Source organism: Theropithecus gelada, chromosome X (assembly GCF_003255815.1).
Source record: "Theropithecus gelada isolate Dixy chromosome X, Tgel_1.0, whole genome shotgun sequence".
Taxonomy (NCBI): Eukaryota; Metazoa; Chordata; class Mammalia; order Primates; family Cercopithecidae; genus Theropithecus; species Theropithecus gelada.
The window spans coordinates 32,071,759-32,093,507 of NC_037689.1; the positions used below are offsets into that span (position 1 = coordinate 32,071,759).

At 37.8% G+C, this 21,749-nt stretch overlaps 1 protein-coding gene across 4 annotated transcripts in view; it reads right to left on the reverse strand.

Moving 5' to 3' along the window:
• Positions 1 to 21,749, reverse strand: part of MID1 (midline 1) — a 233,682-nt gene that overhangs the window by 42,051 nt on the left and 169,882 nt on the right. For all 4 annotated transcript variants that reach the window (XM_025372435.1, XM_025372437.1, XM_025372434.1 and 1 more), the window contains one exon: positions 13,215 to 13,322. In XM_025372435.1, coding sequence (XP_025228220.1) covers positions 13,215 to 13,322 — 108 coding nt within the window. The remainder of the gene's footprint in view (positions 1 to 13,214; positions 13,323 to 21,749) is intronic.

Genomic DNA, 21,749 nt, shown 5'->3' on the forward strand with positions numbered 1-21,749 from the left:
TTTCCCACACTACCTAAAACTCATGTGTTAAACTAACAGAAAGGGAGCATTTTTCCCATTGATTAATATTTTTCCTGTTGAGCAGATGAGAGAAAGCCAAAAAAAGCACAGCTGGGCCATTTCCCCTCACTGGGAACGTCATTTCCAGGCACTTTGTGCTTACTTGATAACTAGGAATTATTTTGATAAGCATTTCCCAGTTGGGATAAAAACGCATGATTGCTTCACAACCTCCATTCCAATTCCTGATTCTGTCTTGCTTGAAAATGTCCCTCAAACATAATTGACCATAACCTCCGGGGCAGGCCAAGATAAGTCCAAGGTAACCCACTTGACCGTTCGCTCTGGTGTTTGAAATGTGCTGTGAGATGAAGTCCTCTGGCCAGAAGCCAAGTTAGAATTAGACAGCTAATTGAAATTGCCGTGTGCCTAGTGCCCCCAACCACACACCCAGGGACAAATTTCAGCCAGCTTTATGATAATTCTGGAATGGAAAATAGCCCTGGGTGAAAGGGTACGGAGGAGGCCAGTTAATCTGTCTTACTGACAAGGCTGGCTCAAGGCTCCCTCCAGAATTCCTGCTAATTCCAAGAAATTCCTTCTTTCTCCAAGTCGTCATTACTATCCCTGTATAACTCTAATCTAAGAAAAGGAAGGAAGGAGATGTCAGAACTTGAGGCCTCTAAGGAACATCCAATTCCAAGTATGTACTATAGCAAACAAAGGAAATTCATACTGAATTAGAGGCAGCAGGTACAAAATTTCAGGCAAGGGTGAGAAAAATTCCTGAAAGAGTCAGAGAATGAGGTGTCAAAACTTTGGGGCAAATAATATATGATTGTGAGCCTGGTAAAAGACTTAATGCATTGTAATTATAGTTACTGTCCCCAGTGGATTAACTGTATTCATTAGTGGAATAAAATAACACTTATTTTACACCAAATAGAATTTAGCCTCTGGCATCATTCTATCTGGAGGCAAAGCTAAGGAAGGCATCCAGTGCAGTGCAGGATATTAGAACATGTTCATAAGAAACTGTGAGAGGAAGGAAAATTCCAGAAGGAAAACTAATTTACAGTCCATAGAACAAACCAAGTGAATGGAATATTTAATCACACAGCATAAAGAATCATTTAAATTACATGGCAGAATTGCAGATGTTTAATACAATTCCAACAAAAGAAAATAAGGTCAAGATATTCCTTTAGAATAACTTCATGACAACTACTTATCCTTTAGATATGCCTATTAAAGACCACACACGTTTCAAATGCGATGATGCTTGAACTCCAGTTTCTTTTCTTTTTCTATCATGATATTGAACATTAAAAGTGACATAACAGGAAAAAGAATAAAAGAGCTCTAAATCATGCAAAAATTAAAGCAAGACAAAATGAGAGTCTCCTGTGAAAATACTGGAATGTTCTACAGAGAACAATTTTGGGCATAATTTTAGTTATAGGTTAGTGGACAATTTCATCTGATACACCTGATTTGAGCTTTGCAAACCTAGTGTGTAAAATAATCAGCTGGGGATCATTTTGAAAGAAAAACAGTAGATGTTTGGGTTATTCTCCAATATTTGAGTTAAGGAGTTGTAATTTGCAGAGCAGGAGGAATTTGCATTTCAACAAGCAACAAATGTTTTTAAGCCTGCAGGTGATGAATCATTAGGACAGTCAGGACTAGCCTTTAAAAAACCAAATAGAAGAGGAGAAAAGCAAATAGCAGAGTGCATTCCTGGTAAAAAAGGCAAGTTGGGTTTTGTAAAACCTTTTGTGTGTGTGCATGCGTGCACGCTGTATTGTGATGTCATATGTATTTCTTACTGTGGGTTACAGTAAAAAAAAGAAAAAAGAAAAACACTGCTCTAAGTTAGGTGTTCATAGGCTGTGATTTGTGGGCCAAATTAGCATATGGCCTGTTTGTGTAAATAAAGCTTTATTGGCACACTACCACACTTATTGGTTACACATAATCTATGGCTGCTTTCTTGCTACAATGTTGTGCAGAAGTGAGTTGCTGCAACAGAGACCGTATGGCAAAGCCTAAAATATTTATTATCTGGCCCTTGACAGAAAAGTCTGCTGACCCCTGGCTTAAATGATTACAGTCAGATGGCCCTGATTTGCAGCACACTCTGAAATACTGTCCTACTTGTCACAGCACTTCAAACTCAGACACCCAGCATGGAGCGAAGTACTTAGTTTTCCATTAGACAACACTTTTTAATGTATTATTTTTAAAAGCTGACAAGGTGAATAAAATTTGATGTTTAAAAAATATTAGATACTGACACATAAAAAGATTCTGTATATGTCTGCCTTAATGCTGCAGGGGAAATGTTTTCCAGTCAACTCTTCATTTTTCCTTTGGGAAGTGAGATTACCACATTGTAACTTTTGGAATTCACTCTGTACTCGTCATGGAAATAGTTTGCCTGCTGGAATCTCCTTTTAGCAGGGACACAGGCCTGTTTATATCATTTTATTTGCTGTTTATTATACCTTACACATTCTTTTAAAAGCCGTTTTATTTTGCTCGAAATGCATTTTAAACACTTATTTTTATATAAATGCTTTTTATATGTATGTAGGATATACACTCCAAAACAACTAGGTCCAAACAATGCATCCTCAATTCACACAAGTATCTGAACTGAAGATGAGCCCTGTTCTCACCATCTCTTTAAGGCCATGGAGAGCTCAACATTTAGTCCAAGTTAATTCTCTTAAACTTTGAAGATTTAGTGTACGTAAAAGGCAGTGAAGAAAAGGGACCCTTATTTTGTTGAGCTTTGGCCTTCAGAAGTCTACCATAGATCTCTGTGTCTGAACATTAAATGAATGAATTCAATCTGGAGTTAGCTCTTTGTGTGTTGACATAAAACTTATCCCTGACTACTGAAAAAAAGAAGAAAATTCTTTCCCAGGGAGCCTCATGGCTTAAGACTCTCCGGTCCATCCACCTATAAAGGCTGTTGAGTTAATTTGTTTCAGAGAATGTACAATGGTCCAAGAGCAGGAATCATCAGTAGGTACTAACGCGTAATAACATCACCTGCTTGGTGACCTCCTCAATTGCAGAATTTGAGGTGAGTTTGACAGCTGGGTGACTAGTGTCAGAGATAGACAGGGGCAAAATAAGGCAGTTGATGAAACTCACTTTTGTGGTCTCCACAATTCTGCCTGGTTCTTGCTCCACCTGCCCACTTTCAATTGCTTGTCAGAAGGCTGCACCATCCCTTCTTTAGACTCAATGCCTTCAGTTGCCACTGCCTGGGGTGCAGGGACCCAAGTCCCCCAGTGAACCCCAAGTCCACACTTGCCCTCCCTGTCTGGCACCTCAGATTTCCACGGGTTGGCATTCACAACCTTCCTCTTAAAAACAGGCCTCTGACACAATATGCCCTGGCTAGGGACTTGAGTCACTGTGAGTTTCAGGGTTTGGAATCAACTACTCCTCGGTCATGTGCCAAAGTACTAACTCAAGAGAAAAGGAGTGGGCTCTCATCTTTCCCAAGTAACATCTACTTTCTAAGATTGCCTTCTGAGATAATGTTGCTGAGCAAACGTGTACTTTTTAAAAAGTGAAGCATTCCATACATACAAAAAATTTAAGAATATAATGAACTGTCTTGTACATAGTACCAGGTTTACTAAATCTCAGTATTTTCATCATATGAGCTTCAGAGTTTTCAAAAGGAAGTAAAAAAAAGATTTTTTTTTTTTTTTTTTGAGACAGGGTCTTGCTCTGTCACCCAGGCTGGGGTGTAGTGGCATGATTACGGATCACTGCAGCTTTGACCTTCCAGGCTCAAGCAATCCTCCCGCCTCAGCCTCCTGACTAGCTGAGACCACAAGTAAACCTCTCACTTTGGCCTCCCAAAGTGCTGGGATTATAGGCATGAGCCACCACACCTGGTGGTAAAATATTATTGATAGCATTAAAGCCCCTGTGTGGCACTTTGTAATCTCACTCATGTCTCTCTCCAGAAGAAAAGACCTTCTTGAATTTAGAGCTAATCACTCCCAAACATGTTTATGTACACATACCTAAACAATGTATGGGATTTTTTGGTAGTTTGTTACATTTTATATAATGCTTATCATTACATACAAATAATTATAAAACTTGCTTCTGTTTTTGTGATTTGTCCATGCTAATACGTATCACCCTAGTTCATTACTTTTAATTTCTGAAGACTTTTTCATTATGTAATACACAACTTATATGTCTAATAAACAGGTGAATTGAGATAGAATTTACATATAATAAACAGTACATAAAGTGCAAATTTGATAATTTTTCAAATATGTATGCACCCATGAAACAGTCACCACAGTCAAGATAATAAACATATATATCATGCCCCCCAATTTCCTCCTGCCCCCTTTTTTTTTTTTTTTTTTTTTTGAGACGGAGTCTCGCTCTGTTGTCTGGGCTGGAGTGCAGTGGCCGGATCTCAGCTCACTGCAAGCTCCGCCTCCCGGGTTTACGCCATTCTCCTGCCTCAGCCTCCCAAGTAGCTGGGACTACAGGCGCCCGCCACTTCGCCCGGCTAGTTTTTTTTTTTGTATTTTTTAGTAGAGACGGGGTTTCACCGTGTTAGCCAGGATGGTCTCGATCTCCTGACCTCGTGATCCACCCGTCTCGGCCTCCTAAAGTGCTGGGATTACAGGCTTGAGCCACCGCGCCCGGCCCCTTTGTAATTATCTATGCCCATCCTTTCCTATCATCCCATCCCTAAAAGCAATCATTGATTTGCTTTTTGTCACTGTAGATTAGTAGAAAGTGCCGTTTCTTGAATTTCATATGAATGTACTCATACAGAATATACTACTTTCTGTCTGACTTCTTTCACGCACCCTAATTATACTGAGATCCATCCATGTTGTTGCATTTATAACTAGTGTAACTAGTTCATTCCTTCTTATTGCCAAAGAGTATTTCATTGTATGATTATGACATAAATTGTTTACCCATTCATCTGTTGATGGACATTTGGGCCATTTCCAGTTTGGGGCTATCACAAGTAAAATCAACATGAAATTTCACCTACAAGTCTTTTTTTTTTTTTTTTTCTTTTTTGGATAGGGTCTCACTCTATCACCCAGGCTGGAGTGTAGTGGCACCATTTCGGCTCACTGCAACCTCTGCTTCCTGGGCTCAAGCGATTCTCCAGCCTCAGCCTCCTGTGTAGCTGGGATTACAGGAGTGAGCCACCAACACCTGGCTAATTTTTGTATTTTTTGTAGAGACAGGGTTTCACCATGTTGCCCACGCTGGTCTCAAACTCCTGAGCTCAAAGCAATCCGCCTGCCTCGGCCTCCCAAAGTGCTGGGATTACAGGTGTGAGCCACCGTGCCCAGTCTCACCTACAAGTTTTGTATGGACATAGCTTTCCTTTCTCTTGGTAAATACCTAAATGGCTGGATCATATGGTAAGTGTATGCTTACTTAAGAAACTGCCAGCTTTCCAGCATGTACTACTTTAATTCCCACCACCAGCAGTTTGTGAGAGCTCTGGTTCTTTCACATTCTTGCCAACACTTGGTATGCACCATCTTTTGAATTTTAATCATTCTAGTAGGTAGGTAGCAGTATCTCATTGAAATTTATTTTGCATTTCATTAATGACTAATGATACTGAATCATCTTTTCATGTGCTTATTTACTATCTGTGATGGTTAATACTGAGTGTCAACTTGATTGGACTGAAGGATGCGAGTATTGATCCTGGGTGTGTCTGTGAGGGTGTTGCCAAAGGACATTAACACTTGAGTCAGTGGGCTGGGGAAGGCAGACCCACCTTTAATAGGGTGGACACCATCTAATCAGCTGCCAGCGAATATAAGCAGGCAGAGAAATATGAAAAGGCAAGACTGGCTTGGCCTCCCAGTCTACATCTTTCTCCCATGCTGGATGCTTCCTGCCTTCGAACATTGGACTCCAAGTTCTTCAGTTTTGAGACTCAGATGGGCTCTCCTTGCTCCTCTAGCTTGCAGATGGCCTATTGTGGGACCTTGTGATCATGTAAGTTAATACTTAATAAACTCCTCTCTCTCTCTCTATATATATATATCCTATTAGTTCTGTCCCTGTAGAGAACCCTGAGTAATACACCATCCACACCTCTTCTTTGGTAAAGTATTCAAATCTTTTATGCATTTTGGTGAAAGGCTTGTTTGTTTTCTTATTAGTGAGTTTTGAGAATTTGTTATATATTCTGGATACAATCCTTTATTAAAATAAATAATTTGTAAATATTTTCTCCTAGTTTGTGGCTGGTCTTTTCATTCTCTTAACAGTGCATTTTGAAGAGGTTTTTAATTTTGATGAAACCTAACATATAACTATTTTATTTTATGGATAATGCTTTTGTCATTTGTATGTAAAGAATTTTTGCCTAACCCAAGGTCAAGATTTCCTCCACGTTTTCTTCTAGAAGTTTTACAGCTTTTACCTTTTACATTTAGATATATAATCAATTTTGAGTTTTGTAAATAATGTGAAGTATGGATCAAACTTCATATTCTTACATATAGATGTCCAATTGCTTCAGCACCAGTTACTAAAAAGACAATCCTTTCTCCACTGAAATTGCCTTTGCATCTTTGCTGAAAATCATTTGTCCATATATGTATGAATCTATTTCTCAAGTCTTTTTGCTGATCCTTTGATCTATTTGTCTATCTTCATGCAAATACCACATTATATTGATTTCTGAAGCCTTATAATAAATCTTGAAATCAGCTGATGTTAGTTCTCCAACTTTGTTATTATTTTCAAAGTTTATTTTATGTATTCATTTATTTATTTTTTTGAGACAGAGTCTCTGTCTGTCACCCAGGCTAGAGTGCAGTGGCGCGATCTCAGCTCACTGCAAGCTCCGTCTCCCGGGTTCACGCCATTCTCCTGCCTCAGCCTCCCAAGTAGCTGGGACTACAGGCACCCGCCACCATGCCTGGCTTATTTTTGTATTTTTAGTAGAGATGAGTTTCACCATGTTAGCCAGGATGATCTTAATCTCCTGACCTTGTGATCCGCCCGCCTCGGCTTCCCAAAGTGCTGGGATTATAGGCGTGAGCCACCGCACCCGGCCTATTTTTCAAAGTTTTAAATGATTATGCTATATTCTTTGTATTCCAATATGAACTTTAGAATCAGCCTGTCAATTTCTATAAAATAACCTGCTGGAATTTTCACTGAGATTATGTTGACTCTACAGGTTGATGTGGAAAGAACAGAAATCATAACTGTTCTGAGTCTTTATCTCATAACATGATACATAGCTTCATTTTTAAGTTGTCTTTAATTTCTCTCAGCAATATTTTATAGTTTTCAAGGTCTTTCAAGTCTCACCCATCTTTTGTTAGATTTATCATTAAGTATTTCATATTCGTGAAGCTGTTTTAAATGGAATTTCTTTTAAAATTTCAATTTTCAGCTGTTACTAATATATTGAAATTTATTTTTGTATTGTGATCTTATTCTATGTCAAATGTTTCAGTCTTTGCTTTATGGCTCTTTTTTTAAAAAAATGTTTGGTCTAAAAAAAAAATCCCTCCTACTCTGGGATCATATGTGTGTTTTCTGTTAACGTGGTTCTGTTAACAGATATTCTGTAGTTGAGCCATCTTTGTGTTATAGGAATAAAGGCTATTTTGATGTGTTTAATAAAACACTGATGGATTACATTTTATCATATTTAAAAAAATATTTTTGTGTCTATATTCATGAGTGATATTCTCTCACTCTCGATTTTTTAATGTTGTATGTATTTGGTATCAAGAACATACACTCTACATAAAATGTCTTTTTCTATTTTCTGAAGTAGTTTATATGAGAATGAGATTATTAGTTCCTGGAACTTCTGTTAAAGTAAGCTATAGAACTATGGGGAGCTGGTGCCATTTTGGGACAGAAATGCAAGTTGAGGGACACTTTTAATGAATGATTAAATGTCTTCTGCTTTTAAATTTTTGGTTTATTCAGGTTTTCTACTACTTCTTTACCTAAGTTTTCAAATTATTGGCATGAAGACATTTACACAATTTTCTTATGTTTTAAAAAGTCTGTATTGTATTTATGACGTATTTGTTTATGTGGCCCCACACTCTTTTTTCCTTCATCGACCTTAACTACAGATTGGTCTTTTTAATTATTTTTTACAAGTAAAACTCCTCCTGATTAAGGGCTGGCAAAGTTTTCCTGTAGAGGACCAGATAATCAATATTTTAGGCTTTGAAGACCACATACTGTCTCTGTCATACATATATTGTTTGTTTTTCTTTACTTTTTTAACAACCTTTTAAAAATGGGGGTAAAGGCACTTTTTTACTCACAGATGTTTTAAAACTAGGCTGCGAGTTGTTCTTTGCTGACAGCTGTTCTTGTTTGTTTCCTGTTTTTCTTTCATTTACTTTTCTTCCTTTATTTATTTCCTCTGCTTTCATTGGGTTTATCTGGTTGTGTTTTTTCTAGCTTTATTTGAAGGCTAATTTTTTACTTTTAGTATTATCTTTTTTTGGGTGGCAGGGGACAGGGTCTTGCCGCGTTGTCCCGGCTGGTCTTGAACTCCTGGACTCAAGCAATCCTCTCCTGCCTCGGCCTCCCAAAGTGTTGGGACTACAGGTGTGAGCTACTGTGCCCAGCCTCTTTTTCAAAAGAATTAAAGCCTGTAAGTTTGCCTTCAAATACTTTTTTGCTGCTTACTACTTATGATATATTATAGTTCTTTCACTGTGGTTTACTTCTACATCAAAAAAATATTACTGTGAAGATATATTTATATATGAATAGATTTTAGTTTCCAAAAACTATAGAAACTATTATTTTATTGTTTTTTGTTTGTTTGTTTGTTTTGTTTTGTTTTTTTTTTTGTGACGGAGTCTCGCTCTGTTGCCCAGGCTGGAGTGCAGTGGCCGGATCTCAGCTCACTGCAAGCTCCGCCTCCCGGGTTCACGCCATTCTCCTGCCTCAGCCTCCCGAGTAGCTGGGACTACAGGCGCCCGCCACCTCGCCCGGCTAGTTTTTTGTATTTTTTAGTAGAGACGGGGTTTCACCGTGTTAGCCAGGATGGTCTCGATCTCCTGACCTCGTGATCTGCCCATCTCGGCCTCCCAAAGTGCTGGATTACAGGCGTGAGCCACCGTGCCCGGCCTATTTTATTGTTGATAATATCTAATGAGATACAGTGTGTGGTCTTAGAGGCAGGGTTCTATGGTATTCAGTTTTTCAAATTTGCTGAAATACTTGCTTTCAACCAAGTGTATGATTATTATTTTAAAAATGCCCCATGCGTAGGTTTTCATATATACTTTCCTATTTTTTGAGTTCAAACTCAGTGGGCATTTGCCAAACTTTAATGTCACTCAGACATAAAAGAATGCTTTTTGTGGCATTCCCAAGGTGGTGACCAAAACTCAGTTTCCAAATTTCCACTGCAGCTGGATTAGATATCTTTCTAATTTCAATATCTACATTTTTCCCTCCCAATATGCTAATTTGTTGCTTTCCTATATATTTTTTCTTATTTCATTTCCTTCTTTTGTAGCTTCACTTTTTTTGCTCTTTTGAAAGAGAAGTTATTCCTTCATTTCTTTCTTTGAACATCTTAAGACTACTTCTTTTAAAGTCTTTTTCTTATTTTCCTATAAAGTTAATTTTATCTGGGGTAAGATAATGTTGTCTGCTGGTTTTGCTGGCTGAATGTTTAGAAATTTAAGATTTCTTTATATACTTTGAAATTAAACTTAAGAGTTACAGTTTTAAAGGGAAGTAATTTCTAATTCTTTCCTCTCTCACCCTCCTTGCTCAGCCTACCCTGCTCTGATAGTTTTCCAGTTGCCTTCACCTGGCCCTTGAGGTCATTATTCAGGAATTCCATCCTTATCTCTGTGCTCCTATTCTGTGTGGGTATCAGAAACAGTGCGAACACAGGCTTTAAGCTAACAATGTGACTTTGCTAAAAGCTATGATACGAGGGAGAGGTTGGCAATACTTTTTGACTGAAGCATGAAGCCTTCTACAGCCCATGGCATCAAATAATGAGCCTGATTTCCATTCCTCATCCCATCTGGAGCACTTCTAGGTCCTTTCCCCAAAGCTTCAAGAACTATTTATCCACAGGAGTTGAAGCCGAAGCTACTTTGGCCTCTTCCAGACCAAATCCCAGTAGCCTGTATCCTCAGCCACAGTCATGGCTTTTCAGTTTTGTCTCATTTCTGGCCTGTGGAGATGTTTATCTTGTTTTTCGTCCAGCTATATCTCTTTGCTTTTGCATTTTATTATGTTCTTTATTACTGACATGTATCTGGAGTAGAACGAGTGCACCAAAGCATAAACTCCATGCATTACTATGGCTGGAACTTGGGGACACCTGCACTACTCTGATCTAGCTCATGAGAGAAACCCTGGTGGTGGGAAGTCCAAGCTAAGTAAGAGAAGGGAAGGCAAGCTAGCCAGGAAGTTGTGGTGGAGTGCCCTTGTAGGCTGAATAAGGATCCTCAATGCTGCCCACATCCTAATCTCAGGAATCTTTGAATATGTTACTTACATGGCAAAAGGGACTTTACAGACATGATTAAGGATCATGAGATAGGGATGTTACCCTGAATTATCCAGGTAATCCCAATGTAGTCACAAGGGTCCTTATAAGAGGAAGGCAGGAAGGCCTATGTCAGAGAAGACATGAGGATGGGAAGAGAGGTCAGATTGATGCAAAGAGACCATGAGCCAAAGAATGCAGGCTACCTGTAAGAGCTAGAAAAGGCAAGAAAAAATGGATTTTCCCCTAGAGCTTCCAGAAAGAAACAGCACTGCCAAAACCTTGACTGTCAATTTTGTTTAATCCAGTGAGATAGATTTTTGGATTTCTGAATTTCAGCACACTAAGATAATAAATCTATGTTGTCTCAAAGCCACCAAGTTTATGGTTATTTGTTATTGCAGCCATAAGAAACTAATAAGAGTAAGGTGCGAAACCTCAATTAGAGAGGAAGAGTAAGTGCTTTGTTAAAAAAATTATATATATATATATATATTTATTTATTTTTTACTTTGAGATCTATTGCATGGCATGGTGAAAACAGCAAATAAATGATAACTTATTGTACAGTTCAAAATCACTAAGCAAGTAAATTTCAAATGTTCTCACCACAAAAAAAGGCTATGAGATGATGGATATGTTAATTAGCTTGATTTAGTTATTCCATATTTCATCCATAAATTGTAATATCACTTTGTACCCCATAAATATATATAACTGTTGGTCAATTTAAAATTAAAAATGAAAATAAACTAATATGTGTATTGAGAGCTAATCTCTGCATGCAACCATGTAAAGATAGCAAATTACCTTCTGTATGCATATGAATAATTACTTCTGACTGTACTTCAGGTGGCCATGTGTCTGAGAACCTGGAATATTTCTGGAATTAAGAGATGTGCACATGTGATGCACGATGGTGATGGAAGAGGAAATATATCCTGTAAGGATTCCAGATGGACACTTAGTGCTCTTCTAAATTGGACAATTAGTATGTGGGGAAAAGTAGCTTTTCAGCACATGTGAGTCCTTGGCCAGGCAATAATTTCATGTTAATCTGTTAATCTACAATACCAGCATCAATAACTATTTGATTTCACTATTTTTTCAGATCATTTTAATAATTTATGTGTATAAATATTTTGTAATCTATATAGACAGAGTAATGTAAAACATTGTACAGTATTAAAAGGTACCTGTTAAATTTTGTGGAAAACAGAGAAAACCACTTACATTAGCCATGGTTATCTCTGTGTTTCACTTAAAACTTGCTAGTATGTTTTAATTATACATATTTTGTTTTAAAGTACAGCTATGAACAATGATAGAAATGCATGAATTTATTGGATCATAAATAAATGCTTCTATTTTTAAAAATCCTTAGAAAAATTATCCTTGGCCAGGCACAGTAGCTCGTGCCTGTCATCCCAGCATTTTAGGAGGCAGAGGCAGGTGGCTAGCTTGAGCCCAGGAGTTCGAGACAAGCCTAGGCAACATGGCGAAACCCTGTCTCTACAAAAAATATAAAAATTAGCCAGGTGTGGTGGCCCATGTCTGTAGTCCCAGCTACTCAGGAGGCTAAGGCAGGAGGATTGTTTGAGCCTGGGAGGCGGCAGTTGCAGTGAGCCATGATTGTGCCAGTGCACTCCAGCCTGGGTGACAGATAAAGACTGGAAAGGAAGAAAGGAAGAAAGAAAGAAAGGAAGAGAGGAAGAGAGAAAGAGAGAAAGAGAGAAAGAGAGAAAGAGAGAAAGAAAGAAAGAAAGAAAGAAAGAAAAGAAAGAAAGAAAGAAAGAAAGAAAGGAAAGAAAGAAGGGAAGGAAGGAAGGAAGGAAGGAAGGAAGGAAGGAAGGACGGACGAACGAACGAAGGAAGGAAGGAAGGAAAGAAAGAAAAAAATTATCCTTGAATGTGGCAGAGAATTGGGTAAAATAAAAAGGATCATAAGCATTTCAATAAAAACATGACTAATTTTAAAATAGAATAAATTGATGGGTTCTAAAGTGACCAACAGTTTGTGAATGAATTTTGAATAAATAAGAAACTGGCTATAAAGAATGTATGTAAATTTCTCTTAAAAATATAGTTTGCTATGGAACAATAGGAAATTAAAACATAGAAACATTAGAAAAGAAGTACTACCATTACTATATCCGCAATGGAGTATATGATATAGTGAAACCACAGGGGTTTTGGGACCATGAAGTTATATCTGTATACATTTCCTCAAAAACATGGGAAAGTACTTCATAATTTCTATAAATAAAGTCAGATTCATTTTTAATTTATGTAATGCTATGCTAGTTGCGGGGATATCACAATGAATACAAAATGAACTCTGCCTCCACAGAACCCACCTTCTCATAGACAAGTGAGATAGAAAACAATGGCTATGATAGACAAGACCATTATGCTACCTCCTGGCACTGGGCAACGGAGCAGCCCTTGTATCACAGGTCTTCACAGGAGACCATAGTACAAAGAAAAGGATGGAGAAAAAACCGCCAAGCAAAGGCCTTTTAACTAAGTCTTAAAGACTTAAGAGGGAATTATAGAATGTATAGAAAAAGAGGGTTCTCAACATTTCCGAAGCCCCTGGAATATATTAGGAATTATTTTCTCCAGGTATGGAATATGAAATCTTCTGCCCTAGAAATCATACCTTCCCTTCTTTGATCTTGGTTCCAATAATTTGTCGTCTTTGCTGAATGATCTCAATAAGAAGATCACACTCCTCTGTCAATTTGGCTTCTTGACGTGATGCATTGACCTACAGGATAAGTACAATGGTAAGTGTTAATTTGGCCTTTGTTTTCAGTTAAATGCTATTTTTAATGTACACTAGGATGTTTCTAGTAATCTCGGAAAAGATATTTTAAATGTTAACTCTTTGATTATGCAGGGATGGCAAATATGGGACTTACATGGCCACTTCCTATCTTGCATCCTTGGAAAACATTATTATCCAGTGACAGCAGTCTTTTGTACTAAGCCAGACTCAGCTGCAGAATCTTTAACATAATATGTACATAGCCATTACCAATTAGTTGGAAATTGATGTGTCATGTGAAATATATTTGCAATTCCTGCTTTTATACTTTAAAAAAGTATCAAATTTTTCCTGTTAAACACAAAAAATGTAAGTTAAAAAAACAACCAATATTATTCTTTTATGGAGGACAGATTACTATCAATCTCTTTTAGACAAATTTTCCATAAGCAATGTAGCAAGACTGTATCACATTTATTTAACATTTCTTTTAAATACAAACATCAATTTTGTATCTAATCATTATAAAACATAAATAAAGCACCAAAAGATGGTTCAATAGTTTATTAATCTTATGACATAATTTAAAATTATACTCCTAGTATAATTCTGAAAGATCAAGGTTCTACAATGAAAGAATACCATTCACATGGAAAGGTGGATCATTACAGAGTGGCTTGCATTTGAAGTTTTTGTGACTCGTATGCAAGGGAGGCTTACAATTAGCTCATTCTTGGCAACTAGGCCTGGGAAATACTCTGCACATGCTATTTCCTCCATCTCATGACAATTCTGAAATGCTTATTCACAAACAGAAACCCAGAAACCACAGCTGTGTGAGATGGAGATAGCAGGCATGAGGTTTATTATTTTAACACAGCCGCAGGAGAAGTTGCAATGTTACAAAGAATGACAATGGCATTGATTATTCTAGCATATCTCAGGGAGGAGACATGGCCCAGTCCCTAGCCTTTTTGATTTGGAAGACTTTAACTGGAGTAATTTCATTCTCTATGAATGAGATAAACTGGAAGTAGGGTCATGAGTTCAAGATAAAAATCCACTGATGGCTGTTCACAGAAACCATGTCCTGTTTCCAGAGGCCCAGGATTCCTTGAATTTTATTCATGATCATTGTTCAGACACAACATAGAGATTACTCAAGACATCTTATTGAGAAGATGGTCATTGGCCATTTGCAGTAAACCATGAGATTATGTCCTGCATCAGTTTAGCAGACAGAGTTATTTGCTAAGTATTTGTTTAATGAACAAAGAAAAAAATTAAAAATGCATTGACTGAGAAGTACAAATGTAGAATTCAGGCTAATATTTCAAGGAGGATAATCATTAGGCTTCATTTCTCTTATCGTTCTTTTATGTCATCATTTCTAGTTCCCCTTGAGGTTTCTCAAATAAATTTAGCTGTCTATTGACATATTTTCTTGAAACTTACACTCAGTAAATTTCTTGTGTTTCCTTTTGACCTCCTACTGAATTTAATAACTAACTACAACTGAGTTATGAAAAGGATGGGACCATATTGATAACATAAGCACGTTATGATGGAGGAAGTAAAATTTCTAGAAAGTAGCACTGACAAAGCTTCTTTGCTTGACCAAACTTTAGTCTTGAACTTTCTCCTGGGCCCTTCTGTGCACTTCCTTGTAAACCAGTTTTAGCAAGAACCCTGCTGAGTTGGTTTAGCCAGAATCCTCCATCTCCATATCTGATCACTCTCAGTATCTGATTGGGTTCTTCATCCTTCACCATGCCCTGGGGAATGTCTGATCAACTTGGCCTACCTTCAGCAAGAATCCTTTTAGATTGGTTTAACCAGAATCCCCCTTACCCCTGATGTTTCCTCTTAGTAATTTTCCATCCACTTACCACCACCCTGCTCCTTGGCTGTAAATTCCCACTGGTCCACATGACACTGGGAGTTGAGTCCCATTCTATACTGAGGTCTCTTTCCCCTTACTACAATAGTCCTGAATAAAATCTGTTTTTACAGCTTTAAGTACTGTCCAGCTCTAGTTTTTCTTTGTCAGACCCCAGACTTGAAAAGTATCTACTAGAAATAAACCCGAAGAGATAAGTTGTACTTGAGAATACCAGGTAAATCTGATAGAACGTAAGCTCCATATGCGCAGGGATCTTTAGCTGTTGTATTAAATAAGGTATCTATCCCAAGCACCTGGTGCCATGTCTGGCACAAAATAGGCATTCAAAAAATATTTGTTGACTAAATAAATAGGGAAAATGACCTTCCAAGAAGAGACAGTGCAAAAACGTAATGGAGCAAGTAGTTATTACTAGCAATCACTCGATATGCAGGCAATGGATGAGTTTCCAAGGACTGTGTAGACACAGAATTATGTCCTAAGGATTGTTTTATTTGAGGTGGAGGGAGGAAAGGAGTTGATTTTTTTTGAGACAGGGTCTTGCTCTTTCTCTGTCACCCAGGCTGGAGTGCACTGGTGCCATCACGGCTCACTGCATCCTCAACCTCCTGGGCTCAAGCAATCCTCCCCCTTCAGTCTCCTGAATAGCTGAATAGCTGGGACTATAGGCATATGCCATGACTCCCGGCTAAATTTTAAAAAAATGTATTTTTTTGTAGAGACGAGGTCTTGCTATGTTGCCAGGCTAGTCTCAAACTCCTGGGCTCAAGTGATCCTCCCACCTTGGCCTCTTAAAAGTGCTGGGATTACAGGTGTGTGCCACCACACCTGGCCAGGAATTGATTTTTTAAAACTGCCTTATTGGAATGTATTTCACATATCATAAAATTTGTCCATTTAAAATGTGCAGTTTTGTGGTTTTTCGTGTATTCACAGATGATTTCATGTGCAATTGTCATCATAATCTAAGCCTAAAACATTTTCAGTGCCCAGAAAAGAAACCCATAATGTGTGCAGTCACTCCACATTTTCCCTACCTGCCCCAGCTCCAGCCCGAGGCAACCACTAGCCTACTTTCTGTCTGTTTATGGATTTGCCTGTTCTGGACATTTCATACAAATGGAATAAAATAATACATAATCCTTTTTGTTTCGCTTCTTTCACTTAGCATAATGTTTTCAAGGTTCATCTATGTGGTAGCATTTATCAGTACTTCATTCCCTTCTATGCCAAATAATATTTCATTGTATGAATAGACCACTTTTTGTTTATCTATTCTTTAATAGATGCACACTGATGTTTCTAGTTTTTGTTTGCTATAAATAATATTGATATGAACATTTATGTACAAGTTTTTGTGTGCCAATATATATTCATTTTTCTTTGATATTGGGGTGGAATTGCTGGGTCGCATAACTGTGTTTAATGTTTTAAGGAACTGCCAAGCTATTGTTCAAAGTGGCTGCATTATTTTATATTCCCATCAGAAATACATGAGGGTTCCAATTTCTCCACATCCTTGTTAATGCTTGTTATTGTCTGTCTTTTTAATTTTATTCATCCTAGTGGGTGTAAAGTAGTATCTCACTGTGGTTTTGACTTACATTTTCCTGATGGCTAATGATGCTGACCATCTTTTCATGTACTTACTGGACAGCTGTGTATCTACGTTGGAGATATGACTATTCGGATCTTTTGCTCCTTTTGTAATTGGGTCATTTGTCTTTTAATTACTAGATTGTATTATTTCTTTACATATTCAGAATACAAGTCCCTTATCAAATATCTGATTTGCAGATATTACCTCCTGTTTTGTGGGTTACCTTTGCATTTTCTTTATGATACCCTTTAAAGCACAAAACATTTTTAAATTTTAATGAAGTTCAATTTATCTACTTTTCTATTGTTACTTGTGCTTTTGTTGTTGTACCTAAGAAACCATTGCCTATCCCAAGGTCATGAAGACTTACTGTTCTGTTTTCCTCTATAAGTTTTATATTTTATATTTAGGTCTATGAGTCATTTTGAGGTCAGTTTTGTGTATGGTGTGAGGGTAGGCTTCTGACTTTATTCTTTTGCTTTGGATAGCCAGTTGTCTCAGCACAATTTTTTGAAAGACTATTCTTTCTTTCATTGAAGTGTCTGAGAACCTTTGTCGAAAATCAATTGACCACATTGTGAGGTCCTCAAGTTTTACTGTTGTCACTAACATATTCCACACTTCAAGTTCTTCCGACTTTGACTAAGTCCAGTGAGACCCCACTGCTAATTTTAGAGTAGGGGCTGTGAGATGAAATGTGGTGTGTAATATACCCACATGGTGACATTAGGAAAATCTTAGGCTATCTCCACTTGTGAGTTTTCCTATTTGTAAAATGAGCTGAATGATATCTGCTCTCTCAGCCATGTGGAATTATTGTGGTGAATACATGAAATAATATATGAAGAAACACCTAAACTTATGAAGCCATTGACAAATCTGAGGTACTGTTGTCTGCATTGAGAAGGGATTTTGTAAACAGATTATGATTTAGTTTAGGATCCATTTCACTCTCACAATCATTGGGATTTGAGTTACTGCATAGTAGAAAAAGTATCCCAGTTGCCACTGTAATATGGGGCTCAATTTAATCCAAGTTTTGGCTATTTGATTTACAGAATGGATAGGTTTGCTTTGCCAAAAAAGTGGGCTGAAATCCTCTTTGTTGAGGCAAATGTGTTTTGAGAACACTGATATCACAATCACCGTCACCCCAAAATGTAAAATCCTAGAAATTTGGGAACAGGATCTATTCATTTTAGGCCAAGTATTTTTCCTAGATCTTTCAGAGAATACAGATTTAGCTTTCCTTTTGAAACCAGGGAAGTTGAATCTTGTTTTCTACTTTCATGAATTTCCAAATTCTTGTAACTCTAGTATTCTTATATTCCAAAAGGTACAATAAAACAAGTTAAATACTATTCTATATTTCAAAGATTTTTCTACTACAAAGAAGTTTTCCACAGTTTTGCTGTTTCATGTGTCACTTAAACAAAGAATTAATGATTTGATTGGACTTTCTCATTAATTTCTATTAGTTCAAATATGGCAGGGTTTATTAGTTACTTGCAGTTATGTTCTGGTGTTTCTAGTTCCCAGGTTTGGTTTGGAAGCTAGCAGCTCCTGGTTATGATTTTTGCTTTCATTTCTGATTCACATCTTTTGATTCAGAAATCACTGTGGCTGATGAAAGTGCTCTAAGGAGCGCCAATTTAAGGATGCAGAAAACAAGTTCAAACTCTTCTTTCCAGTACTCACACTTCCACTTTTGTGCCATCAGTCTCCTCCTTGGCCCCTAAACTAAGGGGAAGAGTGAGATGAAGATCATTAGGAATGATGCCCAGTGGTGGGTAATTACTGTCTCCTGCCTTTGGACCACACTGGAAATGGGGCACTTGACTTCTCAGGACAAAATACAGTTTAAAATTAGGCCTTCCTGGCTGGGCGTGGTGGCTCATGCCTGTAATCCCAGCACTTTGGGAGGCCAAGGCCGGCGGGTTATGAGGTCAAGAGATTGAAACTATCCTGGCCAACATGATGAAACCCCGACTCTACTAAAAATACAAAAATTAGTTGGGTGTGGTGGTGCATGCCTATAATCCCAGCTACTTGGGAGGCTGAGGTAGGAGAACCGCTTGAAACCAGGAGTCGGAGGTTGCAGTGAGCCGAGATCTCAGGCCAGGCTCCTCGATACTATGGTTTTTTCTCACCTCAAGTACACTCATAAGCAAATATCACATCAGCCCACCAGTATGAGAAACTCAGTCATTTTCGCCTCATCTCATTTTTGGCCTCACCCATCTGCTCAGCACACACCTTCTCTACATTTAGAGTCACAGTTTTCTTTCGCATCTTGAAATGCATCTTCTCCCCATCAGTCTTGCCTGTAGGGAGTTGCTGACCCACTTTCTCCTATTCCTAGGGTAATACTGCTGCTTCTCTCTGACAATGACTTTCTGATCCTTTACAGTCTAATGAAAGAGACATTACAAAGCTGAATAATGATGTGAATGTAGAAGCAAAACAATCATATCTGGCCTGCCTAGTCCTGAGATGGAATTCAGCATTGAGGGTCACCCAGCTTCATTAATGCTCATATCTGGTACCAATAATCAGTTGCAGTCCCATGTAAGTTGCCACTGGGTGCACAGTTTACCTTCCCTTTCTAGAAATGCAGTTACGCATAATCATTCCCCAGATTAGTTAATGATGACATAAATGGATTAGCTATTTTCTCGAGAGTACTTGGTTAGCAACGCCCAAAGTCTCCCTGTTAAGTTTTATGGTGTAATAGTGTTACACTGTTTTGAGGAATGGGTGGGGTAAAGAGGACAATTATTTTTTTCCTTCTCAAATACGTATAAACATTAAAGGGATTTAGTTACATACATATACTAGAAATTGGACTAGGTGTCTGTGAAATGTTCTTTAGCAGTCTGTAAGTGGTATTTAAGTATTATTTCTAAAAACTGGCTCTTTTAATTTGACTTGTATTCAACTGCAAAATGAGATGTTCAGTGCAGAGTATAAACATCATTAGATTTCAGACATGTGTGGGCTTGAAATCTTTAGAAATATTTGGAACACTTAGGATGGAGCATCAGTGAAGGAAAAAAATATCTGGTCAGTTCTCACAGGTGAAATTGAACTAGTATGCATTTTAGAAACCCTCATTTTCTCATTTTGCAGTGCTTTATTGAAATAAGTTAGCCATCCATAGACTTTCAGAATACAGCCTTATAATTCCTGTTGTGAAAATGACACTGACTTGATATATCACTTCTTATTCGTACACAGACGGAAACACTGAAGTAAGCTTGGGACAGGATAACCCCAATGTGTTGGAGACAGGATATTCTATTTCTGGGTATTGAGAAGAAGGTTGCACAAATCCGGAGGCTACTATTCACTTTGAATTCTGCAAGAATGGTAGACCCCTTGAGTTGTGCAATCCAGATGCCTCTCCCACCCTGGCCCACCATTACTGCACTCTTGAAATTGCACCATCAAACTGTGACCCCTTTAGTTTAAGATTCTGAACCTTGCCATCTTTGAAACCATTACCAAGGAGACTGGGAGTTTAAAAGACAAATATCTAATTTACAAATTTGCCTAGATTCAGCCTCATGGCAAAAACAAAAGCTGTTTCATGCCACAGTGAATAAATGTGACCTTCCATTCCAAGGTCACGAATTAAGGTGACCTTGAGAAAGGCTGAAACATTTTTATATATGATGCTAGGTTGACATTCTTGTTATTGTTTAGACTCAAAAGGACTTTTCTCTATAACTAAGAATATGTAATTTTGAGTCTGCATCCAAATTTGAAGGGGTTAGTGGTACTACATAATGTGGCACAACCATCCCATCTCACTCACTGAAACAAAACAGAGCTTTATATAAGCTGATATTTGACCTGTGGATGAGGGTACAGGGAGAAAACTGTATGCAAGTGGGCTCTACACCCAGCTGTGTACCACTGACCAGGTGCAAAAAGAAATATGAGGATATGAGGGTGCTTTGGGTTTTATTGCCAAAGACAGCTGTGATGAACATTCCAGACTCTGGGGCAAAAGTTAGAGCTGCCAGAGGAACAATGAAAGGGATTCTAATACTTCAGTCTGTATATAAAGCTGAGCCAAGGAGAATTGAGTAACAGCAGACAGTATTACCGTAATTCATCTGATATGTTTATATGTAATCTTCACCCTGAAACTCTTTCACACCAAAGTCAAATACTTGTGGACCTGGCTCAAGTGAATGAGAGAGAGAGAATGGCCTGGCTCCTGAGGTCCTTTGGAGGACAGACCAGAGTACAGGACAATATTTTTAATGTTTAATGTGTTAATTTAATATTTAACATTTTTGATCAAAACTTTTTAAACTCCAAGAAAGGCTTTTCAGAAAAATTAAAAATGGAATCCTTTCATAAAGTGCTTTTGGTGGGAAATAATAGTAGTGATATAGTGATACAACTAGAAGCTACATGTAATCCAGGCTTTAGCATAGTTACATGGTGGAAAATAATTTGGACCAGAGGAGATCAATTCTACATATTGATTAACTATCCAGACAGGAATTTGCTATGGGACTAAAAAAAATAGCTCCCAGGAACCTCATGATAAATCCTCTTTTCTTGAGGTTTCTAAGATTATGAAGTTTGAGTGCTGGACAAGATAGCAAGACACCATCAAAAATGGCAACACACTGTGGTTAGTAGAGCAATTACATTCTTCCTTATAAATGAAATACAACTGTAATAAGGCAATAAAACTGCCTAGCAAAAAATGCCATTGCTAATGCCTAAAACTTTGAAACTTCACATAAAGGAGTTTTACTTCCAATAGCAGCATACAGAACGTGGCCATTCACGATGTTGTTGATGTCGCTGTTAGTTTTTCAGTAAAGCAAAAATCTTCAAACAGGTAAAATAATTTAGAGGGAGCAAGGGCTGGCTAATGGAGGCAATGGTTTGGGGCTCAGGG